General features: G+C 44.6%; 1 protein-coding gene across 1 annotated transcript in view; it reads left to right on the top strand.

The window, feature by feature from the left end:
- LOC135221735 (cyclin-C-like) overlaps positions 1 to 23,687 on the top strand; it is a 113,346-nt gene that overhangs the window by 67,390 nt on the left and 22,269 nt on the right. Inside the window, exon 5 of the mRNA XM_064259539.1 lies at positions 12,956 to 13,083. Within this exon, the coding sequence (XP_064115609.1) occupies positions 12,956 to 13,083 (128 nt within the window). The remainder of the gene's footprint in view (positions 1 to 12,955; positions 13,084 to 23,687) is intronic.

The raw sequence follows: 23,687 nt of genomic DNA, 5'->3' as shown, positions 1-23,687 counted from the left end.
CAATCCTATTCAAATTTCCATCCGCCGGCGTTAGTTATCCACACGGATGCTTCACTAAGTGGCGTGGGAGGGTACTCTCAGTACAAAAAGGTACAAGGTTTCCATTCCGCCGGCTCCATATCAATGTAATGGAAGCTATGGCGGTATTCCTCACCCTGAAAAGACTTCAACCAGCCAAGGGATCTCATTATCAAAGGTGGTGGTTGGACAGTGCAGTAGTAGTACACTGCACCAACAGGGGAGGCTCAAATCAAGCCATGTGAACCATGTCATGATAGCCATATTCTCTCTAGCTGCCAAGTACAAATGGCACCTGTCCTCCACACACCTAGTGGGAGTTGAAGAACGCGATAGCAGATGCCCTTTCTCGCTCAGTCCCACTAGAGTCGGAGTGGTCCCTGGACAGACGTTCATTCAATTGGATCTGCCAACAGGTTCCAGGGCTCCAGGTGGATCTTTTTGCCACCGAGTCGAATCACAAACTTCCTTGCTATGTGGCTCCCAACCTGGACCCTCTGGCTTATGCCACGGGGACGCCATGGCCATAGACTGGAATCAATGGAAGAAGATTTACATCTTTCCTCCAGTGAATCTTCCTTCTGAAAGGGTTCTTCTGAAGTGTTGTGCAAAACTCAGGACCTTCAAGGGACGAGTCGCTCTAGTAGCCCCCAATTGGCCCAAGAGCAAACTGGTTCCCACTCCTGTTGGAATTGGGTCTCCAACCTCAATGGATTCCCAATCCCTAGAACAAACTATCTAAACTAGTGCGAAATGAAGACTGTATTCGCTTCTCAGGATTCTCAAAACCCTTACTTTATGGACTTCATGAAGTTCTCGGCAAAAAGGGATGCTGATATCGATCCTCAAAACATCCTATTCCTAGAATCAGATAAAGAGAATCGACCCTTTGCCAATATGACTCGGCTGTTAAAAAACTAGCCATTTTTCTGAGGGGGACCGAATCTCAGACCATGACTACCAACCTGGCTATTTCCTTCTTTAGATCATTATTTGAAAAGGGTTTAGCAGCTAGTACTATTACTACTACTAAATCGGCACTAAAGAAAATCTTCCAGCTTGTTTCAAAATAGATCTAACAGACTCTTATTTTTCATCTATCCTAGAGCCTGTGCTAGGCTCAGACCATCAGAGAGGCCTAAGTCTGTGTCATGGTTTTCTTAAATGATGTTCTCAAACTGGCCTCAGATACTGATAACAACTCATGTGACTTTTGCCCCTCCTGAGGAAAACATTATTTCTTCTAAGTCTGGCCTCAGGAGCCAAGGGTGTCTGAACTGTCGGCTCTATCTAGAGACTCAAGTCATATAGAATTTCTCCCTTCAGGAGAAGTTTTACTTTCTCCAGATCGTCAATTTTTAGCTAAAAATGAGGATCCACTAATGAGATGGGCCCCTTGGAAGATTATCCCACTTCCTCAGGACCCTTCTTTATGTCCAGTTGCCTTAAGAGCATATCTTACCAGAACGGCCATAAAATCCACAGGCCCTTTATTCATGAGGGAAAAGGGTGGTCACCATTTCCCTAAAAGGAATTAGGCAGCAGATTATCATATTTCATTAAACAAGCCAACCCAGACTCATTCCCCAAGGTTCACGATATTCGGGCAGTAGCTACCTCAGTCAACTATTTTCAACATATGAATTTTGATGATCTGAAAAAGTATACAGGCTGGAAATCTCCGACGTGTTCAAACGCACTCCTCAAGTCCTTAGAAGCTTTTAAATTTCCAGCAGTGGCAGCGGGAAACACAGTTTCTCCTACATGCTTAAGTAGTTTTAGTAACTTAGATCTAGATCTCCTTTCTACCTGCCTCACTGACGTCCCTTCCTGCGGTCTGCCACCATGTCGCTTTCCTTTTCTATGCCTTAGGTGCCATATGTGTACATAGTTGTGATGTTTTCCTTATTTTTATTTTAGGATTACTCACACTTAACCTGAATTTTATGATATTGTATTTATCTTTAAGATTAATGTAAGTTACTGTAATTAATCTTAAGTCTGTATTAAAATCATTTATACTTCATAAGCACATTTAGATTATAGTATTTAACCTTAATTGATTTTTATTTTGTCCTTACAATATCTTTTATATTCATTACTCAAGCTTGTGGCCATTTCTCTGGTACTATTTCACGAAGTGACACGGGCTGAGCCTAGAAAAGGGATTTTGACAAAGAAAAAATCTATTTCTGGGCAAGGGCCCGTGTCGCCCAGTTGTTACGGACTCCGAGATCTCAGAGACAATGTTACGGTGTCGAAATATCCTGGTTAAAGGTCGACACAATGTTATGGCCTCTGAGAGAGGTCCGCTTCAGGTTCAATATGAAATAATAAAAAAAAAATAAATATCAACACAAACAGTTGAAACTGGGGATACGATATAGAAGAAACACTAACACAACAAAGGTTTATTTTTTACAAGCTTACTAACAAAGGTAAATGCAGAATGGTATCTCCTATTTACATAAAAAGACAGAATCTTACACTGCATGAACTGGGGGAAACAGTGAGGTAATAAGAATACTTGCTAAACATTTTGGCACTTCGAAGAGATGGCTTCATAAAAGTAGAGCGACAATTGCAGTCGTCCTCTTGACTCCGTATTGCAGAAACTAGTCAACTTGAAAGATAGGAACTCCCCAAAACCTGTAACAGGACCTTTTCTTCTCTGAAGTCTGCTCGACGTTGAGAAATCACAGCCGTCCACTCCTGAAGATGACTAGACAATATCCAACCAACTCTCGAACAACTCTTCTTTGATTGATACTTTGTCGGTTCCTTAGTTTCTAGTCTCTCTGACGATCACTGCTGCTGATCTCTCACTGATAATCTGACCTGTGGCTCTTACTAACTGGTGATCTCTCTTTTACGATCTCTCTCTCTTGACTTACAGGAACTTATCCGCCTATGGCTTCCCACAGCCAAACGAAAACACCTTTCTCTCCTTATTACATTTTCAAACCCCACCTTTGTCTCTGTAAAGGAAAGTGATGAATATTGCAGCCACAGTAAACAAAACAAAATGTGTTGGCCTAATTCTCAACATTTGGCCCAAAAGGTCTTAACATTCACAATTCACCTTTAAGGTAACTATATTTACCGGCAGTTTGCGACTAGTCTATGATCGGTAAACAAAATCCCAAAAGCAAAATATCACCCAATGGAATGATGCAGCAAGAATTACTTTAAAGGTTATCATTAACAGACAACCTACATGTAGCCTAATCCTAATGTATGCAAAAGTTTTGGGATAAAAGAATGGATAACATTCTAGAATTACTTTAGGCACAGTGGTCCCCTCATATTAGCGAGAGATGCGTAAGCCCACCCCCCCCCCCCCCGCAAATGTTTAGAATCTGCAAATAGTTGGAATCCCCCATAAAAAACGTTGAAAAAACAGCCTAATTTGGTAAGTAAAACTCATGAAAAACCCACTTATAGTTTTATCACAAAAAAGGGATTTTGACGTAAGAAAAAATCTATTTCTGGGCGATTGGCTCGTGTCGCCAGCGAAATATCCTTTTAATCTATTATTTCTAGGGTAAATGTACTACACATACCAAGAGAATAAATAAATAAAGAAAAAGGTCAGTACAACTGACTCGCTCACCCTCCAAGAGGGTGTCGGTATGAACACTATGGCGAGTGAGACCACTACCACGAGCCAAATGCCAATAGAATTCTCCCACTACAAAATCCCCCCAAGAGGAGAGCCGACCCACAGAGTGGGCAGCAACTACTACTACTCCATCCCATGCTGCCGACTGCTGCGTCCGACTTGGATTGGGCCATTCCTGAAGTTTAGCAGACAATCTTTGGGCGATGGGATGGGTAGTTGAGGTCGGGATTTCGCTGGCGACACGATGCCAATCGCCCCAGAAATGAGCCTTACGTACGAAATCCCAAATTTTCCCTTTTTTGGGCTCAGCTCGTGTTCGCTGCGCGAAATCGTGTACCAGAGAAATAGCACAAGATTGTAAACAAAAATCAACAAAACAAAAGGAGGTCTCAAACTAAAAGGTAAATAAAATAAAAGAATATAATTGCTAATAAGGATACATATACACAATGATACAAATAGAAATATTGCTTAAATTAAACTTAATTCTAATAATATTTCTTAACTTCAAGGTAATTTTACATATATACAGGGGTAATATGGCATATATGTACCAAAAAAGTATCTGTGTAAAGATATGTATCAGAAATCCAGAGCAATTAACATAATAAGTTGAACAAAACAAACTCAACAATAATAACTATAAAGGAATGTATATAACTTAATATACAAAACCCGTAACCATTACAAATAAGATGTATCCCCTAGCATAAAAATAAGGGGATGACATCCAAGAGATCAATATCCACAATCAATTGTGAGTGCCCCTAGCAAAAAAATAAGGGACACCCACCACATCATCATAAAAGCAGCTAAGACACAAGGTAACCGTAGATGAACAAGGCAGGAATAGACGAACTGTTGGGTGAGGCAGGTAGAAAGGAGGACTGGATCTTCTACTAAAGATTAGGTAGAGTCGGGGGAAACTATGTTACCCGCTGCTACTGCTGAAAATTTCAGAGCTTCCAAGGACTTTAAGTAATGACGTTTGAACACTGTCGGCGATTTCCATCCAGTATACTTTTTCAACTCATCGAAGTTCATATGTTGGAAATAGTTAATTGAGGTGGCTACTGCCCTGACTCATGTGCTTTTGGAAAAGAGTCAGGATTGGCTTGTTTAATGAAGTACAGGATTTGTTGCCTGATGCCTTTAATAGATAAAAGTACCACCTTTTTCTCTCTCAAAGAGAGGACCCGATGAGGATGAGGAGGTCCTAGACAGAAAGGCTCGTAAGGTTGAAACTGGGCAAAGAGGTACATCTTGTGGAAGTGGTAGTACCTTCCATGGTTCCCCACCTCATCAAGGATCTTCATTCTTAGCTATAAAAACTACGTTCCGAGGGAGAAAGTAGCAACTTCCCCGGTGGGAAGGAACTGATATGATCCGGATCTCTGGATAAAGCCGACAGTTCTGAAATTCTAGCTCCTGAGGCCAAGCTTAATAAAAATAGAGTTTTTTCTTAAGAGCATTATAAACGAGCATGTGTCGTTATCAGTTTCTGAAGCCAGCTTTAGAACATTGTTTAAGAACCATGATACTGACGTAGGCCTTACAGAAGGTCTAAGTCTAGCACACGCCTTGGGAATAGACGAGAAGTAGGAATCTGTCAAGTCTATGTTGAAACCAAATTGAAAAATCTTTTTCAAGGCTGACTTGTTTGTCGTAATCGTGCTAGCTGCTAAGCCTTTTTCAAATAAGGATCTGAAAAAGGATATAGCTGAATTGATTGTCATGATCCTAATATCTGATTCTCTCAGGAAGGTTGCTAACTTTTTGACAGCAGCATCATACTGTCTCAAAGTTGAATCTCTTTTATCGATTCCAAGAAGAGAATATTTTTTTTTTTTGAGGGGTCCAATATTCGCATCCCTTTTTCGCTGCAAACTTCATGAAATCCATAAAGTTAGGGTTTTGAGAATCCACTGAGGAAGCGAACACAGTCTTCGTTTGTACTGACTGGGAGAGCCTGGGGACTGGGAATCCGAAGAGGGCGAAGACCCAGTTCCAGAATTAGAGGGTACCAATTGCTCTTCGGCCAGTCTGGGGCTACTAGAGCCACTTGACCCCTTGAATGTCCTGAGTTTGTTTCAATACCTTCATGAGAAGATTCACTGGAGGAAACATAAATCTTCTCCCAGTTGTTCCAGTCTAGAGCCAGGGCGTCAGTGGCATAGGCCAGAGGGTCCAGGTTGGGGGCCACATAACATGGGAGTTTGTGGTTCGCTTGAGATGCGAAGAGATCCACTTGTAGGCCTGGAACTCTCTGAAGAATCCATTGGAACGAACTGTTGTCCAGTGACCATTCCGACTCTAGAGGTACTGATCGGGATAGAGCATCTGCTATGACGTTTTTCTCACTCCAGCTATATGGGTGGAGGAGAGATGCCAACTGAACTTGTCCGCCAGGGAGAAGATGGCTACCATGACATGATTTAGATGGCGTGATTTGGAGCCTCCTCTGTTTTTATCAAATGTAAACTACCACTGCGCTGTTCCAAGACTAGCTTTATATGGGAGTACTTTGAGCGGACGTAACCTTTTCAGAGTCAAGAACACTGCCATTGCTTCCATACGTTTATATGGAACTGACGGAACTGAGGTGACCACGTTCCTTGAACTTTCTTGAACTGGGAATATCCTCCCCAACCGCTTAATGAAGCGTCTGTGTGGATGGTAATCCCGGTGGATGGAGGAAACTGAAGGGGCACTGATACCGACAAGTTCTTGACTTTCGCCCAACGGCCCGGAGTCAGATTCCGTAGAATCAGAGGCGGACTGAGGATAATTTGTCCCTGGACCTGACATTGCGTGAGCGCCAGATTCTGGTTAGGTCTTTCAGTTTGGCTTTCATCAGGATGTTTTTGTCACTGATGCAAACTGGAGTGAACCCAGGATCCTTTCCTGAGTTCTTCTTGACGCCAGTTTGTGACTCAGAAATTGCTTGACTGACTTCGCTATTTCTTTCCTCTTGGATGATGGAATCGACAGAGTATGGGAGGATAGATTCCATTGAATGCCAGCCACTGAAAGTTGACTCTGGAGTGAGTCTTGACTTGGTCCTGTTTATCTTGAAGCTAGATATTCCAGGACTGAATCACTTTTTCAGTGTTGCTCTGTTGCATTCCTCGACTGTTGAAGCCCAGATCAACCAATCGTCGAGATACGCTACTACCATAACCCCTTGCGATCTTAGTTGTTGAACTACTACTTCCGCCAGCTTTCGTGAACACCCTGGGTGCTACGCTGAGCCCGAAAGGAACTACCTTGAAGGAGAATGTCTGGTCTCCTATCTTGAAGCGCCAGATACGGAACGGAAAGGTGTCTTGCAATAGGGATATGATAGTAAGCGTCTGTAAGATCGATAGAGGTGGTGACGGCCCCACGGGGGAAGTAAGGTCCGCACCTTGCGAGATCGTGAGCATCTTGAACTTGTCGCAGCGAATGGCTAAGTTTAAGCGGGACAAGTCTAAGATTACCCTTCTTTTTTGTGAGCCTTTCTTTGGCACGCTGAACAAGCGACCTTGAAATTTTAACCTGTTGACTCTCGCTATAGCTCCTTTCTGAAGGAGATCCTCCGCATACTCTGTCAATTCCTTGGAAGGAAGTTGGCGGAAAGGTCTGGATGGGGTGGGCTCGCTAACCAGCTCCAACCCAGGCCTTTTGACACAATGCTCTGAGCCCACTTGCTGAAGTTCCACCGGTGGCGAAAGTGAAACAGCCTCCCTCCTACCTGAAAATCCTCATTGGTTTTGGTAGCCTCCTCGGCCTCCCCTGAAATGCTTTCCTCATTATTAAAGGGACCTCCCGATCCTCTCCCACGAAAGGATCGCTTACCTCTGCCTCCCTTACCCGAGCGGTCCATACTTCTGGGAAGCTTGACCCTCAAAGACCTGATTGTAGGCTGGAGAGAGAGCGTAAGAGGTGGGGGAGGGTTGAGGCTGAGGGGAGATAACATAAATCGGCTGCGATTGAGCCTTTGAGGTAGAAGGTTGGGCTGTTAGCACCAAGGGACAGCCGGAACCTGCTGAGAAAAGCGTGGCTGTTTCTTCTGGTAGGGCTGGAAACGTCTGGGTTTTTTCCTTTGAGCCTTACCCTTACCGGCTTGATCCTGTCGTCTCTTGGCCGTAAGACCCCAACGGTCCTTTAAGGCTTTGGTTTCAATCTCGTAGCCTCTGCCTGAACCTCCTTCACCATCGCTTCTGGGAAGAGGTCTGCTCCCCAGATGCTTGACATAAGCAACTTATTCGGCTCGTGCCGAATTGTTGCTTCTTGTAGGACATGTTTCCTACAATTCGTCCTAGCAGTGGCGAACTCAAACATATCCGACTGCACCGTTTGAGTCAAAGATTTGGTAAGAAGCTTAAAGAGTGGCTCCGACCCATAGGCAATGGTAGCCACCTCGGTCATAGCCATGGAATTAATAGACCTGGCTAACCGCGATTTGGCATCGAATTCCGCCTGAATAAGGCTATCTGGAAGCCTAGGTAGTTCTCACCAAACTGCTCCATAGCACAGTCTGGTTTTGAGTTTGCCAGCTGAGAAGGTGTTGGGCCAAAATCTTCCCACAATTCACCGGCTGAAGGAAGTAAAGGAGACGTAGGATCTGCTTCCTTCAGCTGAGGCATGGAATCCCCCTTCTGGGCTGCTGGAATGGTGGTTGTCGCGATCTTTTGTCAAGAAAGGGAGCGGGGTACTCTCTTCCATCGTAAAGATCGTAAACGGACTCTTAAAAGGTTGGATTTTTCGTGTTGGAACAATCCATGTCCTCTAGACACCTGAGCCATTCTCTCTGAGCCTGGTCACGTGAATAGAGGACTGTCTCTTTTGGTACCTTATCGTCCCAAGTCATGGCTGAGGCGGTGAGCCTGGCGTAGCCGATGAACGGAGCTGAAGGTCGTCCGGGTAGAAACTCGAAGTCTTCAATCCTCCGAGTTCCACATTCCGGGATAGAGATAAGCCCGTCTTGGAAGGGGGCGTATGACGTACTCTCCAAGGGTTGTTCATTGAGAACGGAGGTAGAGAGTCATACGGGGTAATTGGGCTCCCCCTGTGCTGAAAGGTGGAGGAGAGAGGCTAGTGGAGCTTGGCTCAGTCCCCGGCTATAATGTTGTCCTGAGAGGTGATCCCTATCAGACAACCGGGAGAGTCATTTTGTTCCATGCTGTTTTTCAGAGACCCTACCAGATCGCCCACTTGTTGCAACAGACCAGCGTTGGAGTCCAAAGCCGGAGCTGCTGCGGAGGTGGAAGGGTGGCTCTGAACCGGAACCAAAGGTAGCGGAACTGACGACTCCGCTGGAGTACGAGATTCTCTCCCTGGAGGATTTTACTAACCTAGAAGGACTTAGAGCCGGACCCAGAAGCTTTAGATATCTCTGCTCCGGGATTTCTAGCCGGAGACTTACGAGAAGAAGATGACGCCGACGCCGTCTTTTAGACGACGACGACGTCTTCGTCAAGGTTTTAACTGCTTGACCTTTGACCTTGGTTCTAACGGAAGCGTCAGGAGAAGTATATAGTTCATTACCTGTAAAGCCTTGGAAGGATGGAGAGGTTGCAGGGGTAGAAGATCCAGTTGCACCCAAGGGCATCCCTTGGGTGTTCAACGTACCTACCTCGACCAACAGGTCGTCTACACCTACCATAGGTTCAACATTAATATTCGAGCGTCGCGACTTCCGAGGAGATGTCCTGGCCTTGGTCCGTCAACGAGGCAGCCAGCTGTTGCTGGATGAAAGCGATAGTCGGGGCCGCCTCTGCTGGGTCGACGTAGCCTGTAGCCTTGCCTCCAGGGAAGATTAGTACAGCCAACTTCTTCTCCAGAATGTAGGGCATACCCTTGGCGGCGTTCTTCCCAAAACCGCCGACCCAGGCCCGCAGGGTTGCCAGTGCGGTATCCCTCACAGCCGGAGCCTGGAAGAGAGGGTATTGATTAGATTTTAAGATTAAACTTAAAACTAAAACCAAACAATTTAAAAGCTTAACTTAAAATTATAGGGGCTACAAAACCCCATGAATTTATCTTAAGTTTAGAGAGATTAATGTAAAAACTTAAGCACTATAACAAATGAGGACCAGTTAACGGAGTTGGAAATACTTACCCCCACCCCGTCTAAGAGCTGGCTCACCAGATCATAACAGATGGTACACGTCTCGTGGTACCAGACCTGGATGTCCCCGTGCGGAGTCGCGCATGGAGCATGGGACCGGCAAACTTTCATGTCCACATGGGTCTTGAAGTGTGGCGGCGCATCCCGGATGCTCACAGTTGGTGGTCTGTAAGTGAAAAGACACATGAGTATCTTAAAGACTATCACTTACAGGCTAAAGGACAGAAGAACTCCGTTGCATGCCGGAGCTCGGAAAAAAATTGGGCATAACCCCTCCCTTATCGCCTGAATAGGCTATAACCCCGGAGAGATCCGGTGAGACAAGTAAGGGAGGGGGATGTTTAAGGTAGCTTAAGATAAACTTACTAGTTTAACATAATAGATCTTAAAACCTATAAAACTCGAACGTACCGGGCTAAGTCCAGTGCGTGGCGGAGTGTCGTAACTCAGCGAGACGGAGTGGGTTAGAAGGGACCAACTGTATGCCCCGGTCCACCCTGCTGGGTGGACTAGCACCTTTTCCGCTGGATGCCAGGACTCCGGTAGTAAAGGAGCCCTAGTAAGGTGGGAAAGAGCGAGAGGACATACAGACTCGGGCTAGCAACGGAGCGACGGAGTAGCAACGGAGGGGGGAAAGGCCAGTCCCCCCACACCTTACCATCCGGCCGGACCGAGAAGCCGGAGAGGTCGAGTCCAGTCTGGGTCTGGTCCCGTCCCTCTACTCCCTCCGCCTGGGGGGAGAGAGGGAGGCAGGCTCGGGTATGCGGAGCGAGCATGGGCAAACCGACCCAACCCCCCCCCGACTCTATAGAAGAGCGGGAGGGGGGGAAGGTGACTGGACAGGCGTCTGGCTGCCCCAGTGATCACGTAGTGACCACGGGGCGGGTTAAGTACAAAACAATGGGCAACCCCCCCCAAAGCCTAGAAACAAAACCAGCTGATCAGAGAGATGCTATCGGGAAGCAACCGAACTGAAGAGCGGTAGCATATAGGCCCTATGGCCACAACCTAGGCTAAATGAAGCCAGACGCCTAACTAACCTAAACAAAATCATATAAAATAATTCAAATGAATAATTATGAAAGAAAGAAAACAAAAAATAGTAGGAGAAAAAATCCAGGGAGTGTACGACTAAACCGAAGGAAAGTCTACCACTCAAAGCTCAGCCGAGGCGATACTAAGAGCCGTGGCTAGGGTCTGGATGGAAGGAGCCTACATAAGGTAAAAGACATGCAGCATGACAAAACCGTGTAGACCTGTACCCTAAACAAGCGGATGATTAAAATAGAGCGTACTTAAGTAAGGGGATGTTCTGGGTATGGGCGACCAAGAACGAACCCACCACGAGGCAGAACCATGCTGCCATGCTTCCGACCTAGAGTTCGTATTTATCCCTAAAAAACGGCAAATACGGGCTCAGGGCCGGAAAAAACCAAATAGCAATAAACACTGAGTACTTAACTTAGCTGCTGCGATGGCTGCACGCTCCATGATAAAGAAATCCAAAGAAAAGGTCACAAAAAAACACAGAGTAAAAAAGGGCACGTGTGTATCGTGTGCGCTAACTGAAAAGGATGGCCACCAGAGGCGCAGCAGTCGGCAAGCATGGGATGGAGTTAGTAGTAGTTGCTGCCCACTCTGTGGGTCGGCTTCTCCTCTGTGGGGGATTTTGTAGTGGGAGAATTCTATTGGCATTTGGCTCGTGGTAGTGGTCTCACTCGCCATAGTGTTCATACCGACACCCTCTTGGAGGGTAAGCGAGTCAGTTGTACTGACCTTTTTCTTTATTTATTTATTCTCTGGTATGTGTTAGTACATTTACCCTAGAATAATAGATTAAAGGATATTTCGCGCAGCGACACGAGCTGAGCCCAGAAAGTGCATTTTATGGTGAAAGAAATAAAAAACCCAGGAATTTCTAATTATTACTCATAAAAAAATACCGGGAATAGGCAAATTTTTGCGAATAATGGTTAGAGAGAAATCCGTGAATCCATGAGTTCGCGAATCGGGAGAACGCGAATGCTTGGGCCCCACTGTAATCATTTACTCTCAGGTTGAGAATAGCTTATGTCCGGTGAACAATCATGAGTGGAAAGGATTGCTTAAGGTAACTATTTACTGGTGTCTTGCTAATAGCTTATGGCCGTTAAACAAATTCTAAAAATGAAAGTTTGGCCTAATGGAATGACATAACATCAAGATTACTTAAAAGCAATTCTTAACCGACGACTTAGGCGTTAACCCTGTAAGTAAAATGATATACTGTGTAAAATTATTTGATCGACTTGAATAGTGATCCATTCAAGAACTAATTGTAAGGCCATTATTATTCCGGGAGACTGCAAGTATCTAGCTTAATGATAATCTGAAAAAAATAAAAGCCAAGACTCATCCTGCTTGAAGGCTATGAATGCGTTGCGGTAATTGTAACAATACAGAAATCTGGTGATGTAACTAGAAAATAAGAACAAGCTGCTGTGAGCACTCAATGTTTTGTCGAGCGCAGCAGAAAACAGAATGATGTGATTAGCTAAGTCATTCCTAGTATTGTCATAGGTGGATGGCACTATATACCTACACTGAGCCATCGAAGCTCTACCCGTGAAATTTGAATTTAGGCTGCCGTTGAATGGAAACTCTTAGCTATATGTATAATTACTGGTAAGTCACATATACAAAATTAATAAATAGACTCATAACAACAGTATCATTGTAAAAAATCAGCAGAACAATAAACAACAGTATCATCAAGTGTCAATATTATTTACAATAATTATTTACTATGAAACAGAAGGCGACAAAGTCCAGGGATTATTTAATCCCTTCTGTACTTTGGATTGACTCATCCATTTATTTTCCTTGTGGGCAGGAAGTACTTCTAGTAATTAAATCTACTTTGAAAGAACAGGTTGGGTGACTAACGCTGGTTCATTTGGTTAGAGATCTTTAAAGCAAAGAGGTAAAACGTGTACAAAATATGGCTGTTTCAAAACATTAATAGTAGTGTTTTTAGATAGCGCAGTTGTTAATTTTATTCAGCTTCATTATTTAGTGATATAAGTAAATTTTTTGTAATGATGAAGTATTAATCTTAAAAATATTATTGTACATATATCTTTTATAATCTGTAATTAAATGGAAAATTGTTGTATATATGACTCAGGAAAAACAGTTTAATACAAAAATGCATCTTTTTGCAGACCACTTGTCATATATATGCAAGATCTTGGTCTAGAAGGAGAAGTTTTGCAGCTAGCCTGGCGAATTGTAAATGACTCACTTCGAACAGATGTATGTTTGCTTTTCCCTCCTTATGAGATAGCTTTAGGTAAGTGGTTAAAGTGCAGTTACTTATTATACCTATGGAGTAAACTAATACTACTTTGTTTATGGATTTAATTACAGTATATTTAGCAGCAAATAGAATTGCTAAGAAATGCACAAAAGAATGGCACCTTGAGGAATAGCAGAATATATTTCTGGGCTCAGCCTGTGTCGCTCCGTGAAATGCATCCTTGATCCTCATTTCTAAGGCATAAATATTTCTATATATACCAGAGAAAAAAGAGAAACAATAGTGCCAGAATAACTGGCTCACTCACCTTTTAATAAAGGTGTCGGTATAGTAAAAGAGCGAGTGGAAACCACTACCAGAGGTCCCTTGCCAATTAGCTTCCTTCTCCGCCAAAATCCCCCGTCTACAGAGGAGCCGAACCAAAGCCCTGCTACCCGCTACTACTACAGTGAGCGTCTCTGGCGTCAATTCCTTTCGATAGCATTGTTAGCGTCGCACGCATTTTTGCTTTGTGTTGTGTTTTCGCTTTCGTCTGGAATTTCTTCCCTGATCCAAGATGGCTCTAGCTTCTGCATCCAAGTTAAGTACTGCTTTTAAGGTTTTAGATCTCATTATTAAGATCTACATCGTTTTTTTTTTGAGTCTTAGAAGTGAGGTAGCGGGAGCATCATTGTTCCCGCGCCGCCTTCTCCCGACTCGTCGACCACAAGGCGGTCTCTCATGATCCCTTTGGTCTCCCATACCATCTGGACTTACGATGTTATGCAGTATTTTACCTTATTTTTATAACTTATTATCATTTTATGCAGTTAGCTTGATTTTATTCATCATAGCCCTTCACGGGGGTTGTATCGCTCCGACCGCATGTTTCGGATCGTAGCCTAGCCTAGTCAGATCTCGATTCACTGTCGTTAGGAGTTAGATTCTTGTTCTTTCGTTGGGACCCTGTCCCTTCGTATTGTCCTTCTGCTCCCCAGTCGCCTGCCCCGAATCCTTCGGTACGGCATACTGTCTGGCCGCATGAGGACCAGGCTAACACACCCAAATCGTCGGATTTGCGATTAGCCTAGCCCTCCAGGACATTTCTTTCTCTCTCTTCCATTTTGTTTTTTCATCTTTCCACCCCCGTGCTATGCTAGTTAGCTATCTCATTATTGATATTTTGTTAGTGTGCTATGGTTGCGGCTTGAGTTGGCCTATAGGCCTTCCCTCTTTGACTGGTCTTTTCACACCGTGTGTTTGTTCACCCGGCTAAGAAGCTTTCCAGTTGATCGCGTACGAGCCACCCTGTTACCGACCTCCCACCTCCCTCCCCCGCTTCCCCCCTACCTTTCCGCTCACCCACCTCGGTGCGGTGACGACTCGCTCGCTACCCAGCTAGGTAAAGGGGGGAGGTTGGGCCCTTGTTGGAGGTGGGGGAGAGGGACACTAGGTGCTCAGGCGTATTGTACCCAGCCGCCTGTTTACCGGGTCTAGGGACTCGTCCCCCCCCTGCCTCTACCACTAGTTGGGCCTCTAGGCATGGGAGGCCAGGACTTCCTCCTTTCACCCTACGTATGACTACCGGGCCCCCCTCCACCCCCCCCTCACATCTGTCACCCTCCCACCCGCTCTGGCGTCTCAGACCCCGGCTAACACCGGCCCTGACCTTGAGCTTGGGATTTTCAGACTTAAGGCTCTGGCCTTATCGTGGAGCTCTATTTTATGATTAGTGTTTTATTTTATGTATATATATCTCTTGCCATAGCACACACACACACACACACACACATACACATACATATTGATATAGTGTCTTTATGCGGAGTTCCCACTCCGCCAGGTTTTGTCACCCAGTCTCAGCACTCTTCTCCCCTAATCGCTTGAATGTTACTCCCGGCACTGAGTACACCTCATTCACAATTCTATGAAGTTTTTACTCCGGCCCCGACCGGAGTTGGATGCATGCTCTCACGTTCCGCTCGTGACATCAGGTTTTATTTCCAGGCCCCGGAGTAATTGTGACAGGGTGACACTTACCTTCTTGTATTATTTTAAATATGTACATACATAGATATGTTTCTGTGTATATAAAGACACTCTGCACACCGGAGCTACTCCGGCAGCGATCTAATAATTAATTGTTAAACTTCTCCGGAGGTTTTTCAATGGTACTCATGTATCATTCAACTTACAGGTTACCTGTTGCCAAGAGAAAGGCTGCAATGCTGTACTGCAGGACCCCTGTGGCCACGAGGTATGCCGTTCCCACGCGGGGTGCGCTGTGAGGGTGGACGACTACAAGGTGTGGCACCACGATTGCTGCTCCACGTGTTACATTCTAGTGTCTGAAGCCTCCACCGAGGTACGTCTTATTCCAGACTACCCTTGTTGTGGTACATTGAGTTTTCCCTTACTAATATTTGCCTTTTATACTAGTTTATTCTATTTCTAGTTGTAAGTTCTATCATTATCATCCTTTACAGGGCCTGGAAGATGTCCGGTCGGCAGCACTGGCCTCCCTGAAAGCCTGGGTCGGGGGATTTGGGAGAAACTCCCCAAGGGGCGCCCCTACATCCTCGTTCAGGATGTGGCGGACCTTATTTTTCCTGGCACCAAGAAGGGGTCAGTGGTGGAGCCGGACATGGCTACCCCCCCCTCATTGCTGACATTCAGGCCATGGTCGCACCCCAGGAGGACGGTACCATCGCCGAAGAAGTCACAGGAGAAGTCGCGGCCCTCAATTTGGACCTGGAGCCTATGACTGTTGACGTCATGGGCAGCGGTAAGGGTGTGAGTGAGGCAGATTCTGTATGGGCTCAGGGGCTTTCCTTGAGCCCTTCTCCTTCTCTTTCTCTTCCTTCAACCTCTACTTCTTTTCGGGGGTTCTCAGAGAAGCAAAGGTCCGTTAGGCCTAAGTCTTCTCTGACAATCCCCAAGGTGAAGTCTTCTGCAGGCTTCAAACCTAAAACGAAGGCCCTGCCCAAGAAGTCGATCCCTTCTACCGTCTGTAAGCCCTCGGCTCACCATCCCGAGGCTGACAGGACGAAGGCGACGACGATCTTCAAAGTCTTTGAAGCATAAGCCTCGCAAGGAGAAAGCTCCTGCTTCCTCCTTTGACCCCGAAGCCTTCTCCTCCAATATTTTGGCGCAGGTAGGCGACGTAGTCGGGAACTTGGTACAGTCCAAGTTCCAGGAGATGTTCCTTCAACTCTCCAGTTCGGTCGAGGCTTCCAGGCAGTCGATCCAATCCTTAACGGAGAGGGTCGCAGCCCAAGAGGGAGCTATCATGGGCATCCGGGATACGTTAGCGGCAGGCCAAGCGGTTCTACACTCGCTTATGCCTGACTCTTCGAACCTCCCTACTTTCAAGCCAAACAACCCTTGGAGGGTGGCTCTCCATGCTCCCTTCTCAGAAGGGATGCTCTCAATTGAAGGTTGCGGAACTTGGAGAATCGAATACTTCGAGTTTTATCCCGAGAACTTGCAACCACCTTTCATGGGCTACGTCCGTTTAACAGAAGCAGCCATGATGAGAGAGGACAGGGTCCCTAAGGAGACCATTATCCTCCCCCGAGAGCAGGCTTAGCAAGCTTGGCTGAGGAGCTTAGCGGAGTGGGAGTGTGAGAACACTCGCCTTACCGCTTTTAGGAGCCCTTTCACTATCTTCACTACGGTGGAAGGTACGCCTCTTCCACTTACTCTGAAAGTGGTGGAAGCTACCTACCAAGCGGCTCTAAAAGACCAACCTATGCCCCAGCTCCGGGAGACGGAACCGACCTCTCTCCTTATTCCCGGATCGGAGAACTACTTCGAAGGTGCAGCCCCTACCTTTACTGTAGGGAAACTTAAGCCTGACTGTGCTACTACCTTGTTCAGAGAAAGGCTACCCAGGCTCTCAGACTTGCTCATCCAAACAGAATATGATGCCCGGACTAGACTCAGCAGGTCCCTCAACTCCTTGACGATGGCGGAGATGACGGCTCTCTTTTACGAACAAGAGCCGTTGTTTAAGGTCATGGCTAAGTCGCTCCTGCATACAATGCAATGTGACTTCTATGACTTTCCCATTGCAAGGAGGAACTGTAGGAAACACGTTCTGGTGGAGGCCACAATCCGTCATGAGCCAAACAAGCTCATCTCCTCATCAATATGGGGCACAGACCTCTTCCCCACTCTAGTCGTTAATGAGGTACTGTACAAAGCCTCTAAAATGAATCAGAGCTTGAAGGTCCGATGGGGTCTCGTTGCAAAACGAAAACCCGAGTCCACCGGATCCAACCCCAGACAAAAGAAGAAGCCTAGGAAGTTTCAGCCCTTCCAGGCTCCTCAACAAGATCTGGTACAGGTACCTCAAGTACCACAACAGGCGGCGTCAAAAGCACAACCGCAACAGCAGTATGTGCTTCTGACCCAACCTCCTCAACAGCCCCAACCATCAACCTCCTTCGCTGTCTCGCCGGCCTATAACTCGGCCTTTTGAGGGCCAGGCCTTTCAGCCGTTTAACAGGTTCGCCAGAGGTAGCCAGGCTAGAGGTGCCTTCCGCCAAAGAGGAGCCGGAAGGGCTGCCAACAGGGGTAGGGGTTTCCGGGGAGCACGCGGAAGCCGCCCATCAGCAAGTCAACAGTGAGAGTCCCAAGGTAGGAGGGAGGCTGTACCTCTTCCGTCAAAGATGGGGGTTCAGCCCTTGGGCTCAGAGCGTTGTATCCAAAGGTCTGGGATGGAGTTGGCTTCAAAGTCCTCCTCCATCCAACAGCTTCTATCAAAGACCAACAGCGGAATTGATAGAGTATACCCAAGATCTTCTTCTCAAAGGTGTAGTATCAAGGGTCAAGAATTTAAGGTTTCAAGGACACTTGTTCAGCGTGCCAAAGAAAGGCTCAGAAAAGCGAAGGATTATCCTAGACTTGTCCTATCTAAACTCATTCATTCTTTGCAACAAGTTCAGGATGCTGACCATTTCGCAGGTACGGACCTTGCTTCCCTGTGGGGCCGTCACAACCTCTATAGATCTTACAGATGCCTACCATCATGTTCCCATAGCCAGACACTTCTGCCCCTATCTAGGCTTCAAAACTAGGAAGGATAGCTTACTCCTTCAAAGTGATGCCATTCGGGCTCAACATTGCACCCAGAATCTTCACAAAGTTGGCAGAAGCTGTCGTCCAAGAATTGAGAAAGGAAGGAATAATGTTAGTGGCCTATCTGGACGATTGGCTCATATGGGCAAACAACCCCGAGGAATGCCAAAAAGCAACGGTCATGGTAATCGAATTCCTGGAACACTTAGGGTTTCAAATAAACAGGACAAAGTCCAGACTAACACCGGAATCACGCTTCCAATGGTTAGGCCTACAATGGGACTTGAGGTCCCATACTCTATCAATCCCGCCATTGAAAAGGAAAGAAATCGCAAGTCCACAAGGCAGTTTCTCAAACATGCCCAGACCTCCCAGAGGAACCAAGAAAGAATCTTAGGCTCACTCCAATTTGCCTCAGTCACGGACATTCTTCTGAAAGCCAGACTGAAGGATATAAACCGGGTCTGGCGATCAAAAGCAAACCGCAGATCCCGGGACAAACTAGCCTCCATCCCGGTGATTCTACGGAAACGTCTCCGTCCATGGACAAAAGTCAAAAGCATATCAAGAGCAGTACCTCTCCAATTTCCCCTGCCTTCCTTGGTGATCCACACAGTTGCTTCACTAAGCGGCTGGGCGGGTACTCACAGTACAAAAAGGTCCAAGGAACCTTGTCCTTACCATTCTGCCAGCTACATATCAATGTTCTGGAAGCCATGGCAGTATTTCTCACCCCCAAGAGCCTCCGGCCTCTCAAGAAAATACATGTCAAGCTAGTTCTAGACAGCGCAGTAGTAGTCCACTGTATAAACAGAGGCAGATCCAAGTCAAGTCACCTGAACCATGTGCTGATAGCCATTTTTTCCTTGGCAGACAAGAACAAGTGGCACCTGTCAGCCACCCACCTAGCGGGGGTAAGGAACATAGTAGCAGATGCTCTATCACGTTCCGCCCCGCTGGAGTCGGAGTGGACCTTAGACAAGGAGTCATTCAAGTGGATCTGTCACAAGGTTCCGGGGCTTCAGGTAGATCTCTTTGCCACGGAGTCAAATCACCAACTCCCTTGCTATGTGGCTCCCAACCTGGACCCTCTGGCCTATGCCACGGACGCTATGGCTCTGGACTGGAACAAATGGAAGAAGATTTATCTGTTTCCTCCAGTGAATCTTCTTCTGAAGGTACTAGACAAGCTCAGGACGTTCAGAGGACGTGTTGCCTTAGTAGCCCCCAACTGGCCCAAAAGCAATTGGTTCCCCCTTCCCCCTACTTCTGGAATTGGGACTCCGGCCTCAGCAGATTCCCAATCCCAAACTAACTCAGTTAGTACAAACATGGACTGTGTACGCGTTCCTCCAAGCAATTCAGAAAGCCCTAACTTTATGGATTTTATGAAGTTTGCGGCTCAAAAGGATGCTAACATCGATCCTCAAAATATCAAATTCTTAGAATCTGATAAAAGGGAATCCACATTGCGTCTGTATGACTCAGCCGTTAAAAAACTGTCTTTGTTCCTCAAAGGTTCAAACGCACAAACTATGACCACTAACTTGGCCATAACTTTCTTCAGGACATTGTTCGAGAAAGGTCTAGGAGCAAGCACAATAACTACTACCAAATCAGCTCTTAAAAAGATCTTTCAATTTGGTTTTAATATAGATCTGACGGATTCTTATTTCTCCTCTGTTCCAAAGGCTTGGGCTAAACTCAGACCCTCAGAGAGACCTAAGTCAGTCTCATGGTTTTTAAATGATGTCCTTAAATTGGCCTCGCAAACCGATAATGACTCCTGTGAATACTTAGCTCTTTTAAGGAAAACGTTATTCCTAATAAGTTTGGCAACAGGAGCTAGAATTTCAGAACTGTCGGCTCTTTCTAGAGATCCAGGCCTTATCGAATTCCTCCCCTCAGGAGAACTTCTCCTTTCTCCAGATCGTCATTTTTTGGCCAAAAATGAAGATCCACAAGAAAGGTGGGCCCCTTGGAAAATCTTACCACTTCCACAGGACCAGTCATTGTGTCCAGTCAACTCCTTAAAAGCATACTTGAGTAGGACTACCCTGATATCCTCAGGCTCATTATTTATTAGGGAGAAAGGTGGTACACTTTCCTTAAAAGGAATTAGGCAACAAATTTTGTATTTCATAAAACAAGCCAACCCGGACTCTTTTCCAAGGGCTCATGATGTTAGGGCAGTTGCTACCTCAATCAATTACTTTCAACATATGAACTTTGACGATCTTAAGAAATACACAGGCTGGAAATCTCCGACAGTATTTAAACGTCACTATTTGAAGTCCTTAGAAGCCCTTAAATTTTCTGCAGTGGCAGTGGAAACTGCTTGATATAATTCCTAAAACCTTTTCTTTGTAGCTCTTTCTCTTCTGCCTGCCTCACTAGCACCCTTACTTAGCTTGGTCGTCTGTTTTTGTAACCTTGGATGTAGTGTACATATGGATATTATTACCTTGTCTTTTTGGCTTAGTTCCCCTGTCTATTTTGTATACCTTACCATATATGTTCTATGGTTTTGTAATTTTTTTTAATTTTAAGTTAATTAAGGTTTATTAAAATGCATAATTTTTGTATATAATTTTATTACTCTGTTGTAATCTTAAGTCCTATATTATAGCACTAACCTTACTTGTGTTTTAATTTACCTCTTTTTCAGTATTATGATGTTTTGTATAACTTTCCAAGCTTTGGTGGGTCCAATTCTTCTCTGGCACTATTTCACGGAAGCGACACGGGCTGAGGCCCAAAAAGAAAAGGGATTTTGACGGAGGAAAAATCAATCTTATTTCTGGGCCAATGACCCGTGGTCACCCAGTGAAATCCCACCCTCTTTTCACATTTCTCACCCTGTCTGGCCCAAGCTTGGGTGCTATCTTCAGGAACGACGCCAGAGACGCTCACTGTAGTAGTAGCGGGTAGCGGGGCTTTGGTTCGGCTCCTCTGTAGACGGGGGATTTTGGCGGAGAAGGAAGCTAATTGGCAAGGGACCTCTGGTAGTGGTTTCCACTCGCTCTTCCCCTCATTTTGGGACCACCTTGACGTGGTGAGGGGGCTCTCGAACCTCAGGAATCTCTTCCCAGGTTCGAAACCCAAGAGTCCCATATGACATTATTATTATTTTTCGAGTAAACTTATGTGGACCTTTCCATTTTTTGCCAAAATTTTTGAAAGCAAACAAATGAGAAAACATATCATGGTTTAACGTGGAGTTAAATCCGAAGCTAAATAGTGAGAACTGTGGTAGATCCATCATCTACCCGACAATGTTCGGACCTGTTTTTCAGGCGGAACTATTCTGTGGAGCTGGACCACGGATTCCATGGGGGGGCCTGGTTCTAGGAATAGAACTCTCGGCATTCTATCCAGTTTGCCCATAATGTGATTAGGATGGGGATAATTGTATTAACATAATACTCTTAGTCCTAGCAAGCGGGTTCTGCTTACACTTGGGCCATACTAATCATGTTATGCCATCCCCTTTTGGGTAGGGTAGGGATGCGGACATTTGGGAGTCCTTTCTCACTTGTGCCTTTGGCAGAAAATTTAACTTCGCGAAGGGCCAATGATATCTTTTCAAGATTTTTTTTTTTTTTTTTTGTAAAAACTCAAAATTTATGAACTGTGAAATAAATGATTTGAGTACCCCTGGGCCCCATGATGGAAAAAACTACGGCACAGTTGATGACCATTGGCACGTCACTCCCGAATTTCCTAGTACTGCCACAAGTAGTGAAAGTACTATAAAAAGATACAAAGGAACACCCTGTTCCAAGTAAAGCAGCAGAGCCAGAAAACCAAATAGAGTGCATAAATACAAAAGAAACAAACAAAAATAAATTGGTAAACTCCAATATCGTAACAATGGAACCATATGATGAACAATAATTCTGAATTAGAGACAAATAATCCTCTCAGCAATACAGAAAAATATAAAAATCATAATAGACAAGCAACATACATAAAAACAAGGACCAAAAAAAGAAACAAAAATTACCGACTTAATCCCACATTGGTACATTTTGATGACCTCTTTGGAACCAGATAATTGGTCAAGATTTCTAGTCCTCAAAGCTGACAACAAAATCTCAGCAGCGATGCTAGAAAACAAATTACTTAACATATATCCAACACAAGACATGGAATGCAGACACATCAAGGACAATGAATGGCTTATCCAAGTAACCAATAAAAAAGCAGTCCACTGCCTTTTTAAGTATAACAGAAATAAATAATATAAAGGTAATAATTACAAGCCATGAAACATTGAATTATGTACAGGGTACAGTCATCCTACCCAATAGCGAGCAGGAGCTTCCTTCAAAACAACTATTGCTAGAACTCCTAAAATTGAGATATAACAATATCCACGATTAGAAATATACTCTATTTCAAGTAGGAAAGATAAAAGTAAAAATATCAACATTGCCAAAATAAAATTTACAGGCCAAGACTTACCATTTAAAATAAAATTCTTGGACAAAATAGAGAAGTTCGTCCTTTTGTTCCTAAACCATTACAATGTACACAGTGCTCAAGGTATGGACACACATACAAAAGATGCCGTAATAAAGCTATATGTGCAGTCTGTGCATCAGATGACCATACCACTAATTGGAACTGTAAACAATCAAAATGTATTAATTGTGGACTAGCCCATCACGCAAAATCTAAGGAGTGTTCATATTACCAATATAACACAGAACTTCAGTTTGTTAATAAATAGGACAGGATGTCAGTCATGGAAGCCAGACTTGAGCTAAAAGTAAGAGGCGTTAACAATCCATCCAAAACCCCCACCTTTTCAAGTGACTAAAAATCAAGACATCAAAACAGCACAATGACAAACAAGATAGTATAAATATGGAAACTGGATTTCATACCAATAATACTGAAACCCAAAATAAAAGTGATATTACAACAACCAATACCACCACCAACATAGATGATTCAGTTATCCATGGAAAAGAACTTCCAATAGAAGAAGAATTAAAATAATGATGATAATCGAACTGGCAAAAAGAAAAGAATTCTAGAAAGAACCCCACCTAAGGGAAAAAAGTAAATATTGAAAATTACAATCAATCCAGAGAGACTCCAACTACACCAGGAGAACATTTTAAAAAAGATATTAAACTAACCTCATCACAAGTGGAAATACACAATTACCCTCAATCTCAATCAAACAGCCAACATCTGGACAGTAAAGATCACTCTTTACAATTTCCATCAAATAATACTAATGAAAATCATACCATTAAACCAAACCAAAATATAACTATCACCCCCCAACCATCCACAAGATCGAAATATCCCATTAACAACAACAAAACAAATAACCCCTCAAACCAACAGTCCTTATCACTACAGAAAGGGAACAATAGAATTACAAAACCAGACATTTCTAAAGCTAGACCAAAAACTTCTGAACCAATAATTAACATTACCAAACATGCTTCATCTTGTGGTTGTAATGAATGCTTTGTAAGTACAGATATAACCAACTAACTACCAAGACAGAGGACACAGTACGAAATTGTATTGACAATTTTACCAAATTAAGGAGG

This window comes from Macrobrachium nipponense, chromosome 20 (assembly GCF_015104395.2).
Source record: "Macrobrachium nipponense isolate FS-2020 chromosome 20, ASM1510439v2, whole genome shotgun sequence".
NCBI classification, from domain to species: domain Eukaryota; kingdom Metazoa; phylum Arthropoda; class Malacostraca; order Decapoda; family Palaemonidae; genus Macrobrachium; species Macrobrachium nipponense.
This window is presented reverse-complemented; position numbering and strand designations above follow the sequence as displayed.